Source organism: Drosophila mojavensis, unplaced genomic scaffold (assembly GCF_018153725.1).
Source record: "Drosophila mojavensis isolate 15081-1352.22 unplaced genomic scaffold, ASM1815372v1 contig_80, whole genome shotgun sequence".
Classification (NCBI taxonomy): Eukaryota; Metazoa; Arthropoda; class Insecta; order Diptera; family Drosophilidae; genus Drosophila; species Drosophila mojavensis.
The window spans coordinates 5,231,157-5,257,471 of NW_025318906.1; the positions used below are offsets into that span (position 1 = coordinate 5,231,157).

The following is a 26,315-nucleotide window of genomic DNA, read 5'->3' on the forward strand; positions in this document are numbered from 1 at the left end:
ACGAGACGTGTTCTAGATGTGTGATGATGATCCTCATTATAATGTGACTTATTTATTATCTTGAATAGCTGCTATTAATGACCATTAGACTTTATAGGAACAGTAGAATATGAAAATCTGCAAGATTTGTTTTATAAAGAACTTAGAATCTCAAGTCAATCATATAATATAATGTTTCTGCTTAATGTATATGATTTCATTAATATTTATAATATTTATGTTCTATTTGGATTTTTGTTTTCACTTTGTTTTGTATACAACAACAGTCTACAGAGCATCTCATAGTCTGGAAATCTAAATTTATGCAGGGTCCCCCGACATGGTCTTTCCCAAATATTATGACACACAAGAATTCGTTTAATTTCCATTTTTTTGTCGTATTCAAATATTGGTATACATTCCGAAAACTCGTATTTGCATTTCACACGACTCTCATTGTTGAGATGGCCACAGAGTGGACTAACCAATGGGGCATATAAAAATTGTTTGGGATGTGAATGGAGTTTCAATGTCAGCATGCTGTGAGCTTTCATTTCTCATTTTTCAGTTCGCATCTCAGTCGTGTTTAGATTCGCTGCGGCTGCATTTGCCGAATTTTGGCAGTTGGCCAAGAGCCGTGCTGCATATTAATGAAATCTTGTTGGAGCTGGCCAATTAATGCATGCCATGCAAATTGGATACAGCTCTCGGTGTGCACACAGGTTGTGTGCACATTTTGCCATATGTGACTGCAATGTCCGACGTTTCTAATGCAATAATATCTAAGACAGTTTTTACTGGCGCAGATAGATGAGTTAGATAAATGCGGTTCAGCTAGAAATAGATTGGCTGGCAGGATTTGGCATTTCTGATGTGGCTTAAGGCAGTTTGCTGTCCAAGCCCTAACGGGATTACTGTCTGAATTATATACGAGCTTAAGGGATTCTTTTATTTTAGCTAAATTTGCGACAGAAATGAAAATTTAAGGAAATAAAGGAATATTTATGATACTGGTTATTATTTCTAAGAAACTTTAGAATATTATGTATTTATTTAATATAAACTATTATTATTATTTTTTAAATTTTATATTATTTATTTTGTTAAGAATGTCAACATTTTCAAATATGTATATATAAATTTCTATATTAAATTCTATCATATTTAAAATCGGTTTAAGGAGTCGATTAAACTTTTGTTTGTTAAAATTCCAATCCATATATATAGATTAAAATATAAAAAAAAAGTTATGTGGAGTGCGAAAATTTTAATTTTTATTATCGATTAAACTAATTGAACTACGCGAAATATTTGTGTGTCTGCGTTTAATTTTCACACTCAATTAATTTGCGCTTTTATGTACTTTCACATTGGTTTAGTTAAGTGCATAGTTAAACGAAACTCCTGGCACATTTGGTGGCACGTTTTATTAGCCCTTTGCACACAGTTGAAAACGCTTTAGCCAAAGGTTAGCTGTTTCAGTCTAACTCTCTTGCTTGTACTCTTTCTCTCTGTCTCTCTCTGTCAGGCTGCGTGTCTTTTTGTCTGAGCTGATAATAAACAAGCCAAGAGCACTAATTGTGCTGCAGACAAGTGGAAATTAATCGATATCCTGTTTGAAGAAGACACACAATTTAATACTCACTTGACGTACGACACAGCAGGCAATGAAAATGATAAAGAGGGAGCAAGATGGGACGACATGAGACGAGAGCGAGCGAGCGAGCGAGAGAGCGACAGAGGTAAAGTTAGCTGCCGATGTGGAGGCCTTGGTAAGAAAGCAAATATTTTCTCATTTCCGACGTCAAGTGTGGCGGATTAAATGGGCGCATGAAAAGTGCAATGAACAGAGACAGGGACAGAGACAGAGACAGATCCAGACACACACACATATACATATATACACACACACACACATGTTGAGCTCTTTGGCAGTTGATTAGAGAAGCGTTTGCCTCATCTTTGTTTAACAATAAAATTTGGCGCCAAGCGCGCCAGGGCCAAGACCATAACAACAACTGGCAAATGTGGCTCATTAGCCTTAAGTGCTTTTATACGACATCTCAAGCACGAGTGTAGCTAAACTTAGAGACTTACTTGAAGTAGCTCAGGATGCCCAACGATAGCAATATGGCCAGCAGCGAGATGCTGTAGCCCACCTCATAGATCAAGTTCACATTGTGATTGCGCTGCAAATGAAAGGCGCATTAAATTTAAGCATAAATTTTCAATTGTAATTTCAATTTTCAACTTACCGCCAAATCGTCCAGATTCACGCAGGTGGTATAGTTCGACCAGGTTCGGTTGGTCAGTGGATGCTTGAACCATTCGCCATCATCGCCGCACTCCTTGTGCGCATATCCTGTGAATTGAAAATGAGTTTATCTAATATTATTTCTGGTTCATAATTAGCTTTCGCCAGAATAAACTAATTATAAATAATTGCATCGTACACACAGAATGCACTCACTTGGCGCTTATTTCACATCATATTTTCATTAGTTTTCCATTTATTTTGCATTTGGAGATTGCAGCTATAATGTGGATTGCGTATACGATATGTAAACAATTTAACCGCAGCCAATTGATTGCGGATAAATTTGCTATTGCCAGTGCTTGATGTAGATCAATATATAATGCTCTAGTATATTAGACGTATATGATAGACTTGGAAATACTACATGATTAGCGAAAATGTAGTTTCCACAGAAACTTGACAAGCTTCTCAACAGCTTGCAGTTAGTAGATAATTGCAATAAAAATACGAAATTTGAATCTTAATAATAGCAAAAGTCCAACTAAAGCTAGGAAATTCCAATTGATCCTCTAAATGGTTTCCTTAAAAGTTTTTAAGTGCTTCAGGCATGTCGAATGCCTTGGCTCGACTGAGTTATGCAATTTTCGTGCCATTGTTAAATTGTTATCGAACTTGTTGAAAGCAATACACATACAGGGAGTTGCCACAGCCGTAACAGGAGCAACTATTGTATTCTTGGTCAATGGAACAACAAAAAGACGAGATTCGAATGCCTTCACCGTTGGGAATTTCACAGGTGAAGTTCTGAAGCGTTCGCTTTATCTATTTTACTCTATCTGTCTTGCTTTCGCTCTTTTTTGGCGTACCCTTTTTATACTCACTTGGCACGCAGCAACGAAAAAATCACGTATACGCTCTGTATGGCAAATAAGCAGCATGACAGGCAGCCAACAAAAAAAAAAGCAGCGTTTTTGTTGCTGTCGCTGCTGTCGCTGCCATTTCTACTATTGCCGAAGTCACTGCCACTGCTAACCACATCCGACCAACGGAAGTGCCATAAAAGTTAATGACGGCGCACTGCAAAGCACATAATCTTGTACAATCTGGCGACCCCGAGGCGCTGCTGCTGCTGCTACTACTGCTGCTGCCAAAGGCGTGCTGTTAGCCAAAACCGAGCCATAAGCCAAATGTGCTGTAAGCCACATTTGCTTACTGCAAACGCAACAGAGGCAACGCCAACTCACACCCTTTTCAGCCACTGAGTTTGCTAGGCGCCATGTTATTTTTGTTTTGTTTTTGTTTTTCTGTTGTTTTTTCTGCTGTTCTTTTTGGCACAAACAACACACAAAAATGTCATTCAACTTTAGCTCAGACACGTGACAAGGCTGTTGCATGGGCGCTGTGACTATGACCTGCTGTTGCGCTTCATGCTGAAAAATGACATGGCAGAGTCAAGTAATATGCCATAAATTGCCATACAAAACTTGATTCTGATTACTTAATAGCGAGCGTTTAGTTTGACTACAAATTTTGCAATTTATACAATGTAGAAATGGGAAGAAGTCCTGTGATAAAAATATTTAATAACTGAGAACTAAAATTTGAATAATTGTTAAATGTAAAGTATAATATAGAGTATTCGAGTCAAAGCTACCCGACTTGTATTTACTCTAAAGTTATACCCAAGTCTCTAAATCTTTGTTATATGGACACTATGTACACTACAGGGTATTTACCTATTCCTTTAACTTCGTTGCTTTAATTTAGGTTTTATTTTTTTTTATTTTTGCATAAATATTTAAATTATATTCCACTTTTTATGTTGTTTTTGCCTAGCATAAACAATTTCATGCAGTTTTGAATAATTCATTATTATTGTATTAAAACGATTCAGTGGCTTTGGTTGGCCGACAAAATCTGGCAAAAACAAAAAAAGAGAAAAAAAAAGTTCGCCGCGAGCTAATAACAGGAAATTGCGCTTGGCTAATTCGTGAAGCTCTGCTCACATGTTGGCTATGATACGCCATTTTGTATCTATATAATTAAGTGGGTTCAAAGATTGTGGTTTATGTTTTTGATAGCGTGAAATGTTCAACTTTATTTTTCCTGTTTTCTGTTTGCGTTTACGTTTATTTATATCAAACGGTTGGGTTTATTGTTGATGGGGGATTTAATAATGTGAGTGTGTGGCAGACAAGATAATAGCTAAAGGCAATGATACCAGGTAGAAATTTATTAACCAAATGGATGGATAATTGAATTGAAGTTGACTGTTAAAGCCGGCCAAATAATTAGCTGGCATTTTAAATTTTATTTATTATCAGTAAACGAAATGAAATTTTAATGAATTTATTTGGGCAAAATAAAGTGAACTTTGATAGCCAAAAGAAAATGAATCATTGATATATAATAAAAAAATTAAATTTATAAATAATAAAATTATAATCAAATAAATAATAATAAAACAAATGGCTTAGACTATTTACAGGGCATATACATATAATATGCCTAAATAGAATTGTTTGATTTTAATTTAATTTACTTAAAATTTTTCTGTCAATTGCATTGACATCTATACTTTGAGATATTTTCATATATATCTTAAAGCTATGTATCTGCTAATAAATTGGTCTCTAAATTTAATTCAGCTTTTCAAGTGGCACTTGTGTCATTTTCATGCGCTCGAGATTCTGGCATTTATTTGACTTTGTTTTGGATTTGGAGCTTTAGTTCATATATTGCGCAAAAAAAATAAAAAAAAAAAAGAAAAAAAAGAAAAATAATAATAAAGAAAACTTGACTTGTAAAACTTGTACAATTTACTTTTTGATACTTCAAAACTTGAACAATGCTTATTGTTTGCTGTTGTTATGGATGTTGTTTTTTTTCCTCTAATGAAAACATATTTCACAGCAAAACTTCAGTTATTGATTTCCAACCAAAAAAATAGGAGGAAATCGCAACAACTTTCGTGGCCTGAGAGCTACGAGGAAAAAGAAGAAAAAAAAAAAAAAAAAACAATTTAAGCAGCTGCTTTATGCACGAGTACACACGCACACACATGAGCGGCTTGTGTGTGTGTATGCGTGTGTTTTATATATATTTAAGTCAGCGCTAAGAAGCAAATTGATTTGGTAGCATCTTTTAATAATAGATGAAAGATAAAACAGCTGCTTTACGCCAAAGTCAACAGCGGAAGCGGAAATGCGGCCTAAAAGATGCCTCCTCACAAGGGAATGCGGCCAATTAGAATGCCAGGTGGAATTGGGCGAATTTTGGTTTGCGGCTTATTCAGGCATGTGTGCTTCAGATTGTGCGGGTGTGTGTATGTGTGTGTGTGTGGGGGCATGCCTATTGCTAGCTTGGAGCCCGCAGCCTTGCCTTATTTCCGCTTCCGTTGTATTCGAGGGCCTGACATTTGGTTGCCTCGCTCATTTGTACAATAAATTCATTCGAATATTTGATTTGCTGTCAAAATCAGCAGCAGCGTAAGCTGGACCCCGGATGTTGTCAAACAAACAAGTGCGTCAATAAAATAGCGTTACTTACGTGTCGGATCAAAGCCGGTGATGAAGCCCGGACAGAGCTCGTAGGCGGACTCGCCAGCGCGCGTGTCGGGCCAGCAAAGCCAGCCATCGAAAGTGCCCGCACAATGTGGACCTAAAGACGGATTACACAAATTGTATATTGAGTGCTGCAGTGGGCGGGGCATGTGGCATGTGGCATGTGGAATGCGCTGTTGTTATTGTTGGCTTACCTGTTAGTGGATGGCTGCTATTCAAATGCGCGTTGCAGGCCGCACGCAGTGCATCAAAATCTGGTCCGCTTTCAGCAACGCTGTTGTAAGTGGAGCTGCTGCTGCTGCCGCTGTTGATGTTGTTGTTGTTGTTGTTGCTGCTGTTGCTGTTGCTGGTGCTCTGCTCAGCCATCGCTTAACCGTTGCATGCAACAAAAAGTATGCTGCAAAAGCGAGATTCAAAGTGTTGCAATTAGTTTTTTGGGGTCGACTCGGGTTGGCTTTTAATATGTGGCCAAATATGTTTTGTGAGGGGGCGGGGGTACGCGTTTAAATCTAGGCAAGGCTCTTAAAACTTTTGAATGAATGCGTGTATATGTATGTTCCTGTGTGCGTGAGTGTAGATATGTGTATATATATATGTATGCGTATGCGTCTGCTACTCGCGCATCATTGCATGCAATCGCATATTTTTGTTTTACAGTTGGTTTGAGCCGCAATTTAATTGGTTTTGCGGCCAATTCGCTACGTATGCGGGCTGATGTTGTTGTTGTTGCTGTGTGCGTGGGTGTGTGTGTGTGTGCGTATGCACAATTTATTCATTTTGTTATTTTAATGCCTTTTCCTGAATTCAGCTGCGGGCTAACGCAATTTAATTCGAACACCCAAAAGTATACAATTCATTTTTTACGCTCGCATTCGAATTGTTTACAGCAAATACGCACAAAAAATTAAATGTATGTTAAAGCTGAATTTGAAGTGCTCAACCCGTTGTCAGTAGGTGCTACAAAAAGTGCTGTAAACCTTATTGATATATTAAAGTCAGCTGCAAGAGAAAGAGAAAGGTCAACTGTCAAGATGAAATTATTTAAGAAACGGAATTCCTAATTGAATCAATTATTTCACAATTCCTATATTTACTTAAATATTTTTATCGTCTAAATTCCTCAGATTCAATTTCTTAAACATTCCCATTGATACAATGCTCAAATTTGTCGCACAGCAGGCCTTGCATTCCATGCTGGCTAACAGCTAGGCAAACATGGAAATAGCTATGTCACACAGACCATTGACCACACACAGACACATATACACAGACACACGCATGCATAGCCCAACTGTCGATAGGCAGCTGCAATTGCATTTGTGCGCTGTGCGCCGAGCCGGATGCGAGCCAAAGAGGAAGCCGAGCCAAATAGTCCGAAACAAAGCGCAACTTTAGCCACAACAGCAGTCAACAGACAGCTGAAAGCTAAAGCCCAGTTAGCAGAGCACTGATTGCAGTGGGGGGCGTGGCAGGGTGTTGGGCTGAAAGCTAAGGGCTGACGGCTCGTGTGCAACAGAGCTGCAATCAAGCGTGGCGGGAAGATAGAATTAGGTTTAGAGTAGATGAGCTCCGACGAACAAGTACGAATTGAGCGCTATTTGCGCTAGCTGCGAAGTAAACTCACACATACACGCACACAAATGCATTCTCCCACACACCTACACACATGCACTTAATCTCATCGCTTAGGCAAATGGCAGCTCGCTCTTAAAGCCTCAGCGAGTGAATGCGCATTGAAATGAATTGTTGCAGGTGTTGAAACAAAAGGAGGTGTTGAGAAAAGTGTTTAAGTCAGGCTAAAAGTGCTGCGTAATGGCGAAATGTAGCTGCACTTGGGAGGGCACATAATGGGTAAATATTGTGAGGCAACAGCGGTTGATAAGGATAACGCATGTTTATATATTTATTATGCAGCCCAGCGCCAAAAGCTGAGCAGACAAATTTGTTTATTAACCGGCAAAAGCTATAAAAGAGCTGCCAATTTGCAGTAAGTTAACAGGCAGAGGCAGAGAGAACAGGAGAGAGAGAGAGAGAGAGAGGGAGAGAGAGGAAGCGGGTCAGTAACAGCTTGGTAGCACTTAAATTTTACGAGTCCGAAGGCGACAAACTTGCCAAGCTGATAAGGCACTGAGTGGGAGGGGCACGGCAAGTGTGGCTAGGTGAGAGCAATAAGCCAAAAAGTTGAGCTATTGATAGAAGCATACGTTAAATGCGTGCAAAAAATATCAAAGCACACTTTGCAGCATTTACTCTCAGTGAATTAGTGTGAGTGTGAGTGTGTGCGTGTGGGCGTGTCAGCGCACCCAATGCTAATAAAAATATTTTTACGAGTGCGCACACACACATCCACATTCACATCGACAGAGGCCTGTGCACGCAAGGCAATAACAGAAATTAGCAATAAAAAATGCCTAGGCCGAAAGCGTGGCCCAAGCATTCATCAGCTGGCAAATTGCGTGTGGTGCAAGTAGCCGGGCAACAACAACAACAACCACAACAACAACAACAACAACTTCAATAAAACAGGCAACACATAAAATACGAAATGTACAAGCCAGCCAGAGAGCATCTATTTTGAGGTCTTCAGCACAGTGAAAAACAATGTTCCAGTCGTAATTTTCTTCTTTTTACTTTTTACTTTACTTTTTTTATATTGCAAAACGCATTAAGAGAGAATGGAAAACAAAAGGTAGCGAGGCGCATGAAATTTGTTTGGCTTTTCAACTGCATTTCGCTAGCTATCGATGTGAGTTTTCATGACAGCTTCCAATGCTCGTTTCCGATCCACGCACACGTGACGTATGAGTAATGAGAACACACACACACACATGTCTATGCTCGCTTTGATGACTCTGTGCGTGTGTGTGTGTGGGTGTTATTTTCAATTCGTTCGCTGTCAAAACTTTCAACATCTATGTATGGTTTATTGCACATCTTTCGAATAGTTTTTCCTCTTACTCTCATATAAATCATTTTTATTTAGAATTTATTAGGGCGCATATATCATAAAATCTCTATTTCGCTTTGCACAAAAGCTTTTCCGCTGATTTATGCGGCTTCGCACATCTGTGTGGGTGTGTGTATGTGTGTGTGCTTGTCTGTATTAAGCAAATATTAGCGTATGCTTCTTCAAATAAACAATCGCTACTTAAAAGCAATTACAAAAGGCATTAATTTTAATTTCCTATGCAATAAACATAAAAATTGAGCAACCGCATGACCTTGCATATTGTATTAAAGCAAATAAATATACTTTTTTGGCTGATGTGAACGTGGGCAGCAGCAGCTGAGTACAAAAATATTCTTTGATAAACACAATGCCAAGTTTGTTTATTGTTTTTATTATTATTATTACTTTTTTATTGTGTGCGCCTGAATATTCAGTTTTTTAAGCATTGTCAACACTGGGATTTGGGCTATGTAAAAATATTACAGCAACATTTGCACTTGGGGACATCTGTTATGCCAGAGTTTAACAATTCTGCCTTGGATATAAAAACAAAGGGGGATTTTCTGCACAACTGTTGCAAAATGCATTTAAGGGCTTAAATCAACAAATATGCATTTGGCAAATTGAATGCAACAAGAGCAGCAAATGCAAATCCCTTTTTGATTTCACTCGATTCAATCTCAATCTGCTGGCCATTGAATTTTTCGGCAAAGATTTCTGTTGCTCTTTTGAGCTGTCACAATGAATTTCAAATGAAGATAAAGTCCTGACTTAAATATGCAACTGCAAATCGAAAGCCATGAAGAATGATATCATTTTGAAACGAAAGGAATGCCGGTCAAAATGCAAAATAACTCACGGCTCAGCTCTTAATAGGCTCCAAATTTAACCGGCAATCGTATATAGCGCATCTTTTATACGAAAATATTTGATTGGCAATATTTTCGGTAAGTGAAGCGCATGATTATTAATCAAAACAGAAATTTCCATTTACATACACAAAGTAAATAATAACAGATATTTTATTTCTGTCACACGCCCCGTCGATTCCCAAACAGAAGTCAAGCATATTTTGAACGCAGCTTAAGTTTCGCATTTAAATTTAAATTCAATTTAAATACACATAAATCACGGCAGAGCCGTAACCAAAATACTAAAAAATAATATTACGCATACGCCACATTGAACATGGCAAAAGGGAAAAGGAAAAGCCGCATTTTAAGGTGCCGCTTATCAAGCCGCGCCGCTTTTCATATCTAAGAGACCATATATCATAAAATACATCATCACAATGAAGCGGAAACTTCGTTAAACGTATGTATGTATGAATTTTCTGGTTGTCCCGACTGTCAGCTGTCATGGTAATGCAAAATGTCTGAGAGAACTTGTCGCTGATTTATAGAGTACACGCCGCATAGTTGAAGATTTGAAGTGCACACAAAGTAGCTAATATATCAAATAAAATGCGAGCAGTAAATGCGAAGCAGTTCGGGCAGACTAAACGGAAATGCGCCACAGGATACATCATGTCCCTACACATATTTCGATAGATATGTATGTGTATATATAGAAGTAGCTGTGTGTATTTGTAGCATTCGTTTAGACCCCTCGATGTCACAGCATAACACATGCTCTTTATGTGTCCGGAGTGCGCTGCCAGGATTATGTCTGAAAGGACAGCTGGGCAAATAACTCGACCAACTCCAAGCACAACAGCAAAAAAGAAACAGAAGAGCAGGAGCAGCAAAAACAACAATTGATACAAAATTACTGTTGCTGCTGTGGCCGCTGCTGTAGCATAACGCGCAGAGGCAATTTATTTATTTAGCACATGTTTTATTTTAGTCCCTCTCCAGTGGGGGCAACCGCCCTTCCATGCATGCAGGGCTTAAAATCCAAATGGAATAATTTATAAAGCTCAGACAGGGTGCTTAGGAGCTGCTTAACTTGCGTTAAAGGTCAAAATGTTTGCCTTTAAAACTGCAAGGGAAATGTTGCCTGAGTGGGTGCATTCTGCTTGTGGTTTGCTTTGTGCCACATATCGCCTTTGTTGCACACGCTCGTTCGCTCTGTCACAATTTTTGTGCTGCCTTCTGCCTACTCATGCCTCTGCTCCGTAACAAGAAAAAATCCCATGTACTACGTGCCTCAGCTCATTTTTTTTCGTTTTCACATGCGCTCGCCTTGTCAACAAAAAGTGCTAGGCATTGTTACGCATACGCCGTGTGGTACACGTTGGTTAGGCCCCCGCAGGTTCATTGCTTCTCGCTTAACTAACCAGACAAGTTTTTGACTTGGGTTTGGGCATTCGGCTGTGGGCTTTTCAAAATGAAATACGTGCCACACGTGTTAAATGCGGCTCTTAACACACGGTTTCTTATCCCGAGCAACAATTGCACAATTTGACAAAGACCTCAAAGTGTGGGAGCGGGCGAGGACTACACACACACACACAAACATTTGCATATGTTGCCTTGTCACAAGCTGTGGCAGCTCGTGTGTAATGTGAGCCCTGTCTGCGCCTTCCTCCTGTCTTCCTCTTCCTCTTTGCCTTCGCCTTCGCCTAAGCTGTTTGTTCTTTTAATTGTCATGCGGTTGTAAAGTCGAGCGTCCTTAAGTTGCAGATACACACACATACATATAGATATCATTGAGGATATGCTTGAGCCTACATGACAGCCTGCCCGGCATATCCCTTACAATGGCTTACAATCTTGCCAAGCAGCTGCAAATATTTTCGCACTTTCATTTTGGCAACTTTTCAAGCTGTAAAAGTTGGCAACTGCGCTTATGTTCTTTGATTTTTAACAACGAATTTTTATGGACTATAGAAGGGGCAAGATAACGAGGAAGCAGGAGTGAAAGAGAAAGAGAGATAGGGGTGTTTATTTTGTGTGCGGAATTGTTTGCTTTGGCTGCCTAGATAAAGTTAGAGCCTGTCAAAGCTGCGACAGCTTAACTTAAGCACAAAGAACTTGAGTACAAGCTTGTTAAGCGCGAATGCACAAGCAAAACAATTCGCATTCGCATTTTGAGTTCTTGATTGTTATTTTTTACGCCAGTGGATTTGTAGGCATAACAAACGGAGCTTTATTATGCAAATAATGCGAATATACGAAACTAATAAGAAGCAATGTATAGAAAAGAGAACAAAAGAGATAAACCAAAGAGAAGAGATCGGCTTCGGTACAGTTTAATAGATAGAAGAGGGAAATGAGGGGTAAAGAAAAAAAGTAGAGAAGAAAAAAAAAAATGGGACAGAAAAGAGACCGAAGAGAAGAGATTAGAGAGTAAAAATTGGTTGAGCAGGGCAGAATAGAGAAACCAAATTCAATAGCTAACTTTATAGTTGCCGATTATATACTCTACATTAAGTAAAGGGAGAAGAACAGAGAAGAGAAGAGTAGAGAAGCCAAAGGGTAATTCAGTATTAATCGATATACTTATCTATTGACATACAGATTTTATACTACATTATATTTTATTATAATATATGTATATACTAAAATACTATTGATCAGGCTCTCATAATCTTAAAGAGTCACTATCGATTTACAAACTCTTGAATGAGATACTTTTCGCCCAGCTCTCGCCTCAACAAATTTTTCGATTCTCATTTGAGGCTATTCATTTGCATTTGGAATTTCTATAGAAACTCATTTAATATTGGATAAACAGAATTCGTTCAATTAATACTCTAGCCCAACTAATTGAGTTCCCTTCAAGGCCAAAATAATTTATTCTTACTTAAAAAAAAAAAAAAAAAAAAAAAAAAAAAAAAAAACTGAAAGCGACACGCGCTGACACTTCCGATCTATGCCTAAATATTGTGGATAATTCATAATAATAACAATATTATTGGTCTGATGCTGTCAGCATACACCCTCTCAGAGAGTGTCAGAGGGAGATAGAGAGTGAGAGAGAGGGAGAATCAGAATTGAAGCTGGATCCCAATACCCAGCACACGCACTTTTCCACCCATCAGCAATTTTCCGCACGTTTCGTTGAGTTTTGTTTAAAATGCTTTTACAATTGACTTGCCGCCACTTGTGGAAGGGTGTTGAATGGATGAGTGGGGGGTGGCTGTTTGGTAGCTGCTGCTTTTGAGGTTTCAGCCACATTGACAGCTGCACTCAGCCATACACACACACACACACACACACACACACACAGACAGAGTTGAGGCGTTGACTTAAATTACTTTCAGCGCCTCATCTACAGCTAAAGTGAAAGTCCTGACCCTGAACCTGAACCCCGCGGCCGCCTTCTCAACCCGTTTAATACCCAATGAAAGTCAATTCATTCACAAGTATTTTCTTCTCTCAATTCATTTGGCGTGCAACAAATTTCGTTTTCTGTCTTGCCTTTTTAGACAATTGCTGCTCAATTCATATGGAAATATATTTTGCTGTTTATTGTCTCGCCTGCTGAGGAGCTGGGGCAGCTGGGGAACTGGCGTGGCTCATTCTCTATTTGTGTATCTGCATAATCAAGTGTTATGGCCCCAAATGCTGTACAATAGTCGTGCCCAGGGCCGGCTGCTGTCGTGTCCCATGATTCTCAACAACAATTTCCCTTGTCGCGCATTTGCCGACCTTTTCGGCATAATTTTTCATGAGTTTGTGCACAACAAGCAAAAGTTGAGCTCACAAAAAGTTTGCGCTGGACAATGGTTCGGCGTTTTGTTTACTTGTTGCTGTTTGAACTTTGCTGGTTTGTTTGGATTTCTTTTATTGGCTTCTGTAAAATTCCTTAAATTTCAATTTCATTTGTGATTTATGACATTTTGATTTACTTTAAATTGCCACGGTGTCGCACAAGGCTCTTTCAAGCTCACGTGAAATTAAGGCCATATGCTGATTTTCTGCACATATAACTATATGTATAGCTATTGTGTGTATATTTCAATTGACTTGGACTATGCTTGAATAACTTTTTATTCAATATGAACTTTTGTGAAGGAATAATAGATACAATGACAGGATTTGCAGGAAGTAATTAAGGCAATGTGGATAAAAATGATAGATTTGATTGATTTTTATACGAGTCTAAAGGTTCTTTAAAGATTGTTAAGAAAATAGTTCAGAGTTAAATACCCTTAACTTTTTCAAAACAAACTAATTACAGAGTACTTAAATGCTCTTCATTCTCACTCTCACTGCTTTATCACTAAATAATTATAAGTTATCAAATAGTTCTGGTTATTCAACGCTTAAAACAACACAAACTTTGGCCTAACATGAATTTCTCATGTAATTTTATTTTTGGAAGCAACTCAACTTTTAATTAGAAGCCAAAAGTTGAAAACTTTAAAGTTTAAGTTAAGCCCGAGTGCAGTGAATAAAACTGCAGCTATAAAAGACGACCAGACACAATGCTAATCAAAATCGATAATAATATAAGCGACATAGGGTCAAGTGCTCAGAGCAAGGCTTTAGAATTAATTGAATCCAATTATGTTGGCGACAGCAGCTGCGAGATACAAAAGTATCTTGATCTTTATCTAGTCTTAGTTCCAGTCGAGCTCAACACGTGCTGCGTGTGCTGCATTTTTATGCTGCAGAAAACTTTTACTTAAGCAGAACTTCAGAAGGTTCGAACTTTGGGTAAGTGTATTAAGAAACTGGAAAGGAATATCAAATACAGCCGGCGGCGGGCTGCACGCGGCAGCTAATCAAGTTACGCTCATTGACGTAATTAATCTGGTTGTGTGAGGACTAATTTTTTTGCGTAGCGATACCCTGTAGAAAGGACAATGGAGACAAAGGGCGTATTCTGATGGCATTTGCTAAAGTTTATTGTACATCTAGTACTTAATAGTACTTACATTATTGCAGCTGTTAATATCTATTAGAGGGTATGCTATAGTTGAGCATACTAACATTTTTCTTAGCGGTATCTGTTCACATTTAATTAGGGACTGTGCTTGACAATGGCTACAACTATACCAAAAAATAAAAGCATGAAAGCATAAATCTGAACAAACAAATGACTTGAGCAGAGGTTGTGTGTATGCATGTGTGTGTGTGCCTGGGTATGTGTAACACAAATGTATCTGCCGGATACAATCGCCAGGTCATTACAAGGCGCGCATATTCCTTTTTTTTTCGTTTGTTGTGTCTCTTCGGGCTGTTTGTGTGTTTGTGTGTATGTGTGTGCTGTTGGTGGCTTGTTTGTGTGTGCTGTTGTTGTTGTCTTTTTGTCTGCCCTAAACCAGTTGCGGTTGTCGTCCAGTGAGTGGAACGCATTATGTTGTGCCTGGGCATTTTGGCTTATCTGATTTGCCTTTTGTATGCTTTGGCCGCCGGCCAATTGAATTTGAGTTTCTGTTGTGCTTTGAACCTTTGCTGCTATCTGCAAGATACATTCTGATAATTCCGATTGCTCGCCTCGCTGCCAATTAAAATGACGTTTGCGATTTGCCTGAACGATTTCCCGCTACAGTCGCTGTCGCTGTTCCCACTAATTCAATAAGCTTGGCCAAGTTATGTGCCATTAAACGGATTGCCAACTGTGCGAGTACAGCTGGAGGAATGTATGACTAAGATGTGATCGACTAAAAGGATACCCTTGGAAAGATATATTCATAATTAGAGTAGAAGCAAGTAGACGGAAGATGAGTATATTGAGATAAGTTTCTATGATGGTCTATTTGAAAGCTAAAGCAAGCAAATATATCAGTGTCTAGATATAATATAAACGTATATGCAAAGATAGCATGAATATAAGTTATATTAAATTGGCATATAATAGAGTCTTCTATGATAACTAAGAGCTATCATTTACTCAGACTCTTAAGGGTGCCTAAGTAAGCTCTCTACTTGAGGTAATGCACTGGCAAATGTAGTTGTATGAAAGTGCATGGCTACTACAAGATACTTTAGATACTTGAATTTTAAATAAAGAAAAAGAAAAACAACCGTCTCAAGTATGCACACATACATTATGTATGCAAGTGCGTGACTTTTAGAGACTTTGAACACGCGAGCTCTGAAGCAAAATAGAAAATTCTGTGTTGTAATTAACTGATTGATCTAAAGTTTGGAAAAAGTCATGTAATTGTTCTATTTTGTTGTTGTCGGAGTCAAAGGTTGGCTACTTGTGTATATTGTCGTCTGAGTTATTAAATATTTTATTGGATTAGAACTAGACTATATTCTATTATACTGCTCACATGCCTATTATACCCTATCTCCTGCAAGCACATGTTTACAGGATATCTAAATCTCTGCTCCCACACATAGTTTCGTATAATTGAGCAAGTGCCATCTGCTGTGCAGCATTTAGCAAATTATGGCCATTATACGACATGACAAACTCACGTTCGCCTTTTTGCCAGCTTTGCCAGCGTGCAGCAGCAGCAGCACAGAAAAAAGGAGGTCGAAATATATGCGAAATGCTTAGCTCTGGAAACGGAGCACGAATTGGAGCTCGTGTCGCTCCTTCTATTGTAGACAATCGGAAACATATCTAGCTGCTGCTGCTGCTGCAGCTGTTTGGTTTGCTGCATTACTTTGCATACATCATGTGGCATGCAATGGGCAGCATGCAACTGGGTTAACTAAATGCAACATTTAAATGCAAAACAATTGCTGATTGGTCATTCCTGGGCAGCAAAAAGACCGAAACCGTTTATCTAACATCTAGGTTTGACTTCACTATGAGTTGGCATCATTCTGAGTAAAAGGGAGTGCTTAAGAGACTGAGACTGCTATTGATATGATAAGAGAACTGTAAATTATGGGTAGTTCTTAAATATTTATAAATCTTTTTGGAATGCAGATAAGAATGTGGATAAGATAGTAAAAATGCAGAAAATACTCGTCAATATTTTTTAGTTTTAAAGGAATTAATAATAAACAAAAAAAAAAATAATACATAACATAATAATAATGGCAAAGTTTTTACATTTTTTAAAATTTTTTTATTGAGTTTGCTTAAAATAATTTAATTTATTCTAAAATTATATATTTCATTTTTAAGCACACACACAGCAATAGTTTTTACCCTATATTTTCAAGAATTTTATTTTATTTGAACTATTTGACGGCCACAATTGTCATTCCATCATTCATCAACAACATCGTTCGCGTTTTACTACCTAAACCACATTTTTCCTTGCCCCCATAAACTCGCATGTCGTTAAATTATCGCTTTAGATAATAGCCTGATAATGGCTTTTAGATTTTCCAAGCAATTGCCACAGAGCTATTTTTATTTATGTGCTATATTTGGTTAAGTCATATCAGCTATAAATATTCATTGCGAATCAATGAATGAAAAGGCCTGAATGGGTATGTATCGCTTCATCTGTGGCAATAGCAGCAACAGCCATTAGCAAATTAAAGCAAAGTTCCAGAGCTTAAGAGGCTTTGCCGCGCTCGAAAACATCTTCTAACACGTCGACCACAAAAGTTCCTTTGGAAAAATAAGCGATGGGCAACGGCGTGAAAAGAAAGGCGAACCACAATGAAATTCAGGCAGAGTGAATTATGCTGATGTTTTGAAGAAGGCTGTGGGGCTATCTTAATTACCTGCAATATTACAGCCACAAAAGGCGGCAAGCGAAAAAAGGGCCATAAAAAGAAGGACAGGAGAAAAGCAATGGGGTAGAATTTGGTGGCGGGGAAAGAACTTCAATTAAGCGTTTTAATTTTCAGTGGCTGGGCAACGGTTGCCGTTTTTGGCCAGGAGCAGCATCTACTCAGCTAGGCAGCTCAAGTGCTGGCCGCAATACACAAAGATATAGTATGCAATAATTTAGCATAAATTGCGTAGGCAAGGATATGCTTTACATTGAGTACACTTCACTTAATTGCTATTTATGCATATTTAATCAAAAGCCAAAAGCCAGCAAATGAATTTAATTAAAAGTGTTGCAAGTCTTTGACCAAAGACCTACCAAGCAATAAGCCAAATTTTATGCACAGGCACGAACTGTAAATCGAAAGAAACAACTTTTAAGCAACGTAAGCTCGCTGTTCCAAATGCCCATTGTTTAACCTAGCCATGGAGCCAGGCTACACAAACTTGATGGCTACTATAAATAACAGAAGTAAACATAGTCCTGATTTGATTGCCATTGCGTGCAATGCGAGCTGCAAAGGATATCAACGGAATATCAATCAGTGCTACATATATATGCCCATATATGTATGTCTATATATAAATGTATTTATTTATAGAAATGCTCACGAAGGCAACCTGAGCAGCCATCAAGCCGCTCATCAAATATGTCTGGCCTGTACATTTGTTAAAGCTCTCCTAAATGGATGTACCCAAATGTTGTAACACATGGCGTATGCGCAATCTCCACTGTCAGTTGCTCAATTTGCCAAGTCACACAATCGGACTGTCCGCCCCGTTGCCCTTTAAGTGTTATTATGAAACACTTTGCATTATTTATGCGCCTAGGCCGCAATGTGCTCGGATCCCAAAGCTCGTATTAGCTCGTATTTCGTATGGATTCTCATTGTGTGAAGGCATCCAGGAAGAGCATTGGGCAAGACTAGGTGGCTGAGCTAAATGCTGCCCTGTAATTAGTTCTGTGGTCAATCGACCAAACATTAAGTTTATAAGCTGCTTAAAACTTAAACTACTAAAAGGTTTTAAGTCAAACTATTTTTGAGCATTTGAGCTTTGTTTTGGCTGCCAATGAAACCCTAGAACTAAAATAAAGCAATTCAAGTTAATTTCACAAGTTATTGGGCTTAAAGTAGAAGCCATATATGAAGTAAATTTAGTTGAAGAGCGTATACAAATTTTACTCTGATGCAATATATATGTTAGTATATAAATTTGATAGTAAAAAATTTGTTTTTTGTGAAATATATCATTTATAGCGCTTTTTCTATATGAAAAAATTTACTAAAATATTTTCAGTATAAACAGCGCAAATAGAAGAGAACATTTATTAGATTAATTAAAAAAAAAAAAAAAAAAATAATACAGCGAAATATTTTTACATTTTTAAACATACCAAATATAATTAGTTTTTATTTTATATTCATATACTTAGTTATCTAGAAATCTATTTAACTATAAATTCATATATACACATACATCGATATCTATTTAAGTATTTATTAATCACCATTTTTACTTTTAAGTTAGCAATAAATGCTCATAAATCCTTATATAATCATTTATGTGTTACGCACATTAGTTAACTCTGATTCACAATTAGTTTTAGTTACTTTTAATGACATCGAGTTTTATGACTGTCAGTCGAAATAGATTTATCATAGTAGTCATCAATCAATTATAGTTCATGATATCATCGAAGCTGTCATCACACAACACATTGCTCGCCTCTTAAGCTCCACTTGGGCAGACAAATTACAGGGTATTCTTAAAGGTAGCGGCACATAAATAGCAGCTGTCGTTGACAGTTTCTGTGGCTTTAATTCGGGCCCTCCCTGGCTCTGTGGTCAACCAAATAGAATTGGGTCTAAACATGGCAGAGTCGAACAGTAAATGCTGCCAGAAGGTGTATGTTCTAATTTCTGTATATGTTTTTTTTTTTTCCCCCATTTGAAGTTTGCCAACCAAATGTGTGGCAAGGGTCTGAAGGGGCCAAGAGCTCTGCCGCAAGCCGGAACTTTTTTGGTTTGTGTAATTGAAAGAATATGAATGGCGAATGCTCTACGCTGTGGTTTGTTTAAAGCAATTATTTTTACTGCTGCTGCTGCTGCTGCTGTTGCTGCTGCTGCTGTTGCTGCTGTTGCTTTGATGGTCCTTAACTAATTAGCGCCTGTCAGAATGTTTAAAGCTCAGTTTTTGGTAGTTTACATGCAGATGGCTCATTAGTCAAGGGAAATGGAAATGCCAGGATGCAGAGCAGCGCTGAGTAGAGCGAAGCGGAGGAACGCAAAGTTAGGCGTGAATTTGGCAACAAAGTTGTGTGATATTTCAAATGCTCGCCCATTCGAATAGAAATTGAACATTTCTGTCAGACATTTCACTGGGGCGTCTGTCACTTTTTGCTTTTAATTATGTTTTGTGCCGTTCTTTTTAATTGCAGCAACGCTTGCGGGCAGGGGACTTGAACTTTGTGTGTGTGGGTGCTCCTGTTGCGGCTGCTGCTGCTGCTGCTGCCCTGCTCTAATGCAATTTTCATGTTGTCTGCCTTTGCATGTTGCAAGCTGAATGCACAAGAAGCTGCTGCTGATGATGTTGCCACTGTCTCTGCCACAAATGTGTTTATTTATGCCACGCGCCGGCGGTTCACTTGGAACGCTGCCACATGTGCTCAGCCAGCCAGCCAGCCAGCCATCGAGGCAGCGAAGCAACATCACATAAATATTACGTATACGCCACATATTTTCGCCAGGTTTGCCAAAGTACTAACCTGATTTACGCATTCAAATGCAAAAGACCCCAAAACAACTAAACCCATGAGCAAATGTCTTCATTTGCATTCAGCTTGCGATTGGCTTCGACTCCGGCATTGGCTTTGCCATTTTGGGTGGGTGGCTGCGAGGGTGGGTGTGGCACTAGGTCAAATGGCTTGAAGAGAAAAAGCTAAGCAGTTTGTTGAATGCAAATCAGGAAATAAACCCACTCGTTTAGATTTAACATTTAAGCTTAGCATGCCAAAGGCTTGTGAATTAGTTATAAGCTAATCAAATAGTAAATAATTTAATGAATCATTTTGAGCAAAATAATAATAACATTTAATTGTGATATAATGCAAGAGCAACGCATTAAATATTTAACAAATGTCAAATAGTGAGTTATCGAATTTCTTTTATTTCTATTTTTATTTTTATGTGATTCTTTTTTAATTCTAGCTGTCAGATGGTAAGATTGACAGATTAATATAGCAGAATATTAGGTAGGGTAATAGATGTACTATTGCTTATTAATCTGAAAATATGGTAAGGTATCAATATTCATACTCAAATTTATATAAGGAATTTGCATCGGTAATTATAGAAAATATGAATACTAAAATATTTTTTTACATTAAAACAGACTGCAAATTAAACATACGAGACAAAATTTTAATTTACTGCATTTTTACTTATATATACATGACATGGTTTGCATATATTTACAAGTATAATATAATATATTAACTATGTTTTTATATTTGAATATTTACGAATTTTTTAAAGGCAAAAATAATTTATGATATCTTCATTTATTACATTTTACCAAAAACGTCTTTCGGTTTTGTAATGCTACTCAAGAAACAACTAGACATCGATAATAGAATATGAGAAAAAAATTGAAGCTCATTGATTTATATGTGTGCTTAAAATATTTCAAGATAGCTTTGTCCGCAGCTCACATACTTGCCAAACTATGAAGTTTAAAGTAGAAAATTAGACTATGGACAAGTTTTAGCAAATATGTTGCTTGAAAAAAATAAGTAAAGTAAAAGTAGAAATATTTGTTTATATATATATATATTTAATATGTTTAGGGTTTCTAAAATCTTTCCATTTCACAAACCAATATAGATATAAATATATCAACCTATTTCTCTTTTATGGCTATATCAAAAATACATAAATCAGATCTATAAACACACTATGGATATATTTTATAGCAAGCCAAATTCGTGTCGATTATGTTTATAGCTATTTTCCATAAAATTCCCATTTGGCATAGTTTGTCAATGTGTCAAAGACACTCGCCTACTTGCCTCTTGCCCCTGCAGCCGACACTCGTATATTTAATTGCACTTTCGCATGCCAACATTTGCAGCTGTGTCTGTTGTTGTTGGAGTTGTGTGTGTGTGCCCAGAAGCAGCATAGAAGAGGCAGCAGTAGAAGCAGAGGTAGCATAGATGAAGAGGCAGCAGTGAAGCAGAAGCAGAAGCAGAGTGTATGTCAATGCGTAGGGCTGCTTTGGAAATTTTTAAGGTCTTCTGCCGCTGATTTTTGGCGCTATTTTGATTAGCAGCTGTCAACGCGTCAAGCGAAATGCCAAATGATGTTTGACGTTCCACTTCCGTTCGCGCATTGATAAGGTCTGTGTGTGTCTCTCCCTCGGTGTGTGCCACACAGTTAACGTTTGATATGTCAATCATTGGCTTTACAAATTTAGCAAACGTCACGCTGAGCCTCAAGGCATCAGCGAAGGGGAATTTCAGCGAGGTGCTAGACACTAGGTGGCGGCGTAGGCGTGGCAACGCCACATTCGCACGTGATTTATGGGCCTGGCAAGCGTGACATGTAAAACAAGCGCACAGCAAATACTTTGTCCCAACACACTCACGGCATTATCTAAAGAGCATATCAGTGTTCGTGGTTAAAAGTTGCTGCAAATCATCTTTCAGCATCGGATAGTCGCTGAGCAGCGGCAGCAAACGGAAGTGGCCCACCGACAAAGTGCATGCAACGTGCCAACAGGTGTTGCCCCCAGCTGGGCTATCTTACCACAGGCCTTTAATTTACGGCCAGCTGCAGCGCAGCTTCGTGCTTGGTCCTGTTCGGCGCGCGCTCAATTGATTAATGTTGGCGGCGCAGCTCCAAATTGACTATGGCAGCTACAAAGAGCCGAAGAGGCTGCAGGAGAGCAGAGCGAGAGAGATGGAGATGCACACAGGTTGGTGCTCTGCGCCTATGGGCTTCACTTTGGCTGAAACCAGTTGCCTGCTCTTGTCAAAAGATGCGGCACGTGTGACATGTGCAACATTTGGTGTTGCAACTTTTGTCGCTTGTTGTTTGTTGTTTGTTGTTGTTGTTTGCTTCATTAGTGCTGACAGCAGGCCAGAAGGTGTTCCCAGCATCATCTAGCCTAGGCTGGCCTCACTCTCTCTCTTTCCCTCTCTCTCTTTCTGATCAAAGGGAAAAAATATAACCAGCCATGCTTTGCCAACGAACTGTCAAAGGCAGTTCCAGCTACAAAAAGAACTGCAAAAAGGGGACATAAAACAATCAACAGAAGGGTGTTGGGGGTGGGGTAGGGGTTGCCCTATAGAGAGTCTATGCTACATGGCTGTTGCTGACAACGAAAGTCTGCTTTGCGAATGTTTGATTAAGCGAACTACAGCGAGCAAAATATGGGAAAAGCATTTAGGCTTAAATTATATGATGATTTGTTGAATATATATATTAAATATAATATTTAATACCAATATTGGCTAAAGTTAAATATGTTTTTTGTTTCATTTATCATATTTAGAGGTAGCAACTAATAGGTGTAAACGATTCTGCTAAGTATTTTTAGCTATTTCACTCAATTTATTAAATAATTAGTTACTAAAAATAAAAGCTTAAATAATTATACTAGTTTATAGTTATGCTCTGCTTATATTGAGTTTAAACTTAAAATGCAAATACTTTAGCATGCAAGAGCATAAAGGAATAGTTAATTTAAATAAAAATATATATAATTATGCATGAAAAAGAAGAGTTACTTTAAATTTAAATATACAAATTTATATATTTCCAAGCAAGTTTTCTAAAATTATATATATAAGATTTTCTTTCAGTTGAGTCGACTCCGAAAAATCAAGCTATCAATATTTTTTAAAACTTCTCATTTTAATTATTAAGTAAATTTTCTTATTGTTGCTTAACTACTTTACTACAATTGCTGCAAATGAAATTAAATTTCAACTAAATTGAATCGTATAAATTGCTCATGAAGTGGCTCGACGTTAATTGCGGTAGCTAACAATTTAAACTTGAAGTCTCGAATGGGCATCGCAATGCAGCGCAAATGCTGCAAATGGCTAGCCAGCAGGGCCTGTTCTTAGCGGCTGGAAGCGGGACTGGAAGTGAGACTGGAAATGGGACTTGCTCTGGCCTTTGCTATCAGCTTTAACTGTAAGACGCAAAGCAAAGCAAAGCAAAGCAGCTGGCTTGGCTTTCAAACGTTTAGCAGCAGGCAGACAAATACGTTGATTGTTTTCTGCTGTAGCCGGCACGTAAATGATACTGACAGCTTGTGGTGTGGTGCGAGGGGGGTAGGTAACAGGCACATGCCAGTTGAATCACTTGATGTGGCATCGCGCCTGTCCAGCTGCCAGCAGCAGGCAAGCGGCCAAGCAGCCGCAGCAGCAGCAGCAGCAGGCTGCTTCTCAGCTAAAGCAACAGTTGAGACAAAACTTAATTTCTACATTTGCTGACACGACAACAACAAAAGCAACAAACCTCAACAACAACAACAGCAACAACAAAAGGCTGCTGTCAGATCATATTTACGGCAGCGGTTGAGTGGGTAAACTGGTAACAGTAGCTCGCGCCACTGGGAATACAGCTCATCTTCAAAGAGACGAGTCGCAGCTAGGGGAAGGGAGTGGTCAAAGGGAGGTGGAGCGGAGCCTATTCCTGGGCATCGATTCCATTAGACGCTTTTAGTGCTTGTTAAATTCCAATTAACAACTTTTTCTGCCAGTTCGACTGATTGGCGATTTGCTGTGGCTGCCTTGTAAGGGCGTGGCAGGTAACCGCCCACCCCGCGCTCACAATCTCTGTCTCTTTCATTTGTTGCCTGTCGCTCGTCGCTCTGCGTTAATTGAACCCGCACACACAGTTGGCCATGTAAGAGTCACATTAGTTGTCTAGTTTGTTTACCTGTCAGTGAGTCGGTCTACCTGTTTGTTTGTTTGTTTGTTTGTCACGCAACTGTTGCACGTAGCACGCTGAAAGACAGAAAGAAAAACCTGCACCTGCCATCGCTTGTGTGAGTCAGTGCGACGCACGCGCGTTTTTCTAGCGGTTCACGCGCGTTTTTTACAGCCACGAATAACAATTAATTTTAATTTTAATTTTAATTTGTTTAGCTTCTAGCCAAATGCGGTAACCGACCAGCTGCGCAGGCAAATCATTTTTATGATTGACCATTCGTGTATGATGAGCTGCCCATCCTCGGCCTGCCTCTCTCTCTCTCTCTCATTCTCTGTCTGTCTACCTTTCCGTCAGCATAATGAAAATTGATTGAAGCAATTTCAATCAACAGAGATTTTTGCGCGCCAAACGTTTTGTTGTTAGTTTTTTTTTTTTTTTTTTTTTTTTTTGTTTGTTTAGATTCGATTTTAGTTGTTGCTTTTGGTTGATGGAAAATGCGGTTTGATGTTTACAGCCTAAAATAGATGCGTGGTATTGCAATTAATTGGAAAATGCTTCGTGCAATAAACATTATATATCGGCGATGAAAACCCTGTAATGATTATAAACGCCCAGCCAGAAAATCTAATCTATTTTGGCTGTAGGCCAACGAGATGATCAAGTTTTATGCGCTCATCAATGAAGTTCAATGTGCAAAATAGCTAAGGAGATGCCACAAAACGGAAAAGAATAAAATAAAACATAAAATTGCCTTAGATTAATTTGAATTTGTGCTGAAAATAGAAAGCAATAAAACATTTATTGTTGTTTTTGTTGTTGTTATGGTTCCCATATAAACATGAACAATATAAATAGTTATCGTTTAGTTGATGTCAGCATTTAGCATTAAACATGAATAAACTTATACATAAATAACTAAGCCTTAGTCAATTGATAGTAGAGCCAGCCAAAGCCAATAAAGTAATAAGCTAACAAAACAATAATGAATGGCTGTACAATTTTTTGACAGAATCTTTATAAATTGAATTATATCCACAATTTGCAATAGAAAATTATTTTTAATTCTGATAGTAGTCGATGGGAATTTAAGCCATATTATTGATTGGCAAAGGCCTGATAGAAACATGAAGTTTATGAAGATGGAGGAGAAATAATGATATTAATTATTATTTTGGCCTTTATCAAGATTTAAGAGACATAGAATAGGAGTAAAAATAATTTATAATAGATGAGTTCCGGAAACATTTAGTTTAATTTGATATATATATTTTTTTTTTTTTTTTTCAAACCTATTTCTAATTCAAATATAATTTCTAATCCATAAATCTAAGCCAAACAAACATCAAATAAATAAAATTATTGAAAACTGAAAGAGAAAATCTCTTTTTAGAGTTGAGAGAGATATATGCAAAATGTTGATAATAGCTAAGAGTTACAAAGCTCAGACTATTCGATCACTATTATGATATATGCATATCCTAAAATACAAAGATGTTCATCTACATACAACAAGTTTTGTTTATAATAAAATTATAATAAAAATAAATCAATAAAGTTTACGCGCAATCAATCGTGTATAATTTCTCTGTAAAAATGTAATACATGCATCTTTATCTTTATATGGCTGACTATAGACAATATCCAGATCATCATAAATCTAAGTCATGTTGTCTATGGGATTCATCTTTTCTATTGAGCATTCTAGTCTTCTCTTACATTTAATTAACAATTTATTAGCAATAAATTCTTGCATTTAATGAATAATTTCAACTGAATTATTCATAAAAAAAAAAGAATAACAATTTGTTTAGCCAGATGCTAGCACTGCCCTAAGCTAATACAATGCTTAATACATATATAAAATCAAGATCGAAACGAGCTTATGCAAGCGCACAGATAACGTCGCAATACTTTAGAATTAATCTAATAAAATATATACCTACTGGGGCTTATCTGTGAATGCTCTCAAGGAGACCAAATGTGCTCGTCAGCAATTAAGAATTGTTCAATTATAAACTGACTAGACTGTGTATATATCC

At 37.9% G+C, this 26,315-nt stretch overlaps 1 protein-coding gene across 1 annotated transcript in view; it reads right to left on the bottom strand.

Annotated features, from left to right (window-relative positions):
- Positions 1-26,315, bottom strand: part of LOC6578822 (calcitonin gene-related peptide type 1 receptor) — a 36,205-nt gene that overhangs the window by 8,132 nt on the left and 1,758 nt on the right. Inside the window, 4 exon segments of the mRNA XM_002004689.4 lie at positions 2,077-2,168; positions 2,235-2,341; positions 5,786-5,896; positions 5,994-6,196. Coding sequence (XP_002004725.2) covers positions 2,077-2,168; positions 2,235-2,341; positions 5,786-5,896; positions 5,994-6,165 — 482 coding nt within the window. The 5' untranslated portion in view covers positions 6,166-6,196.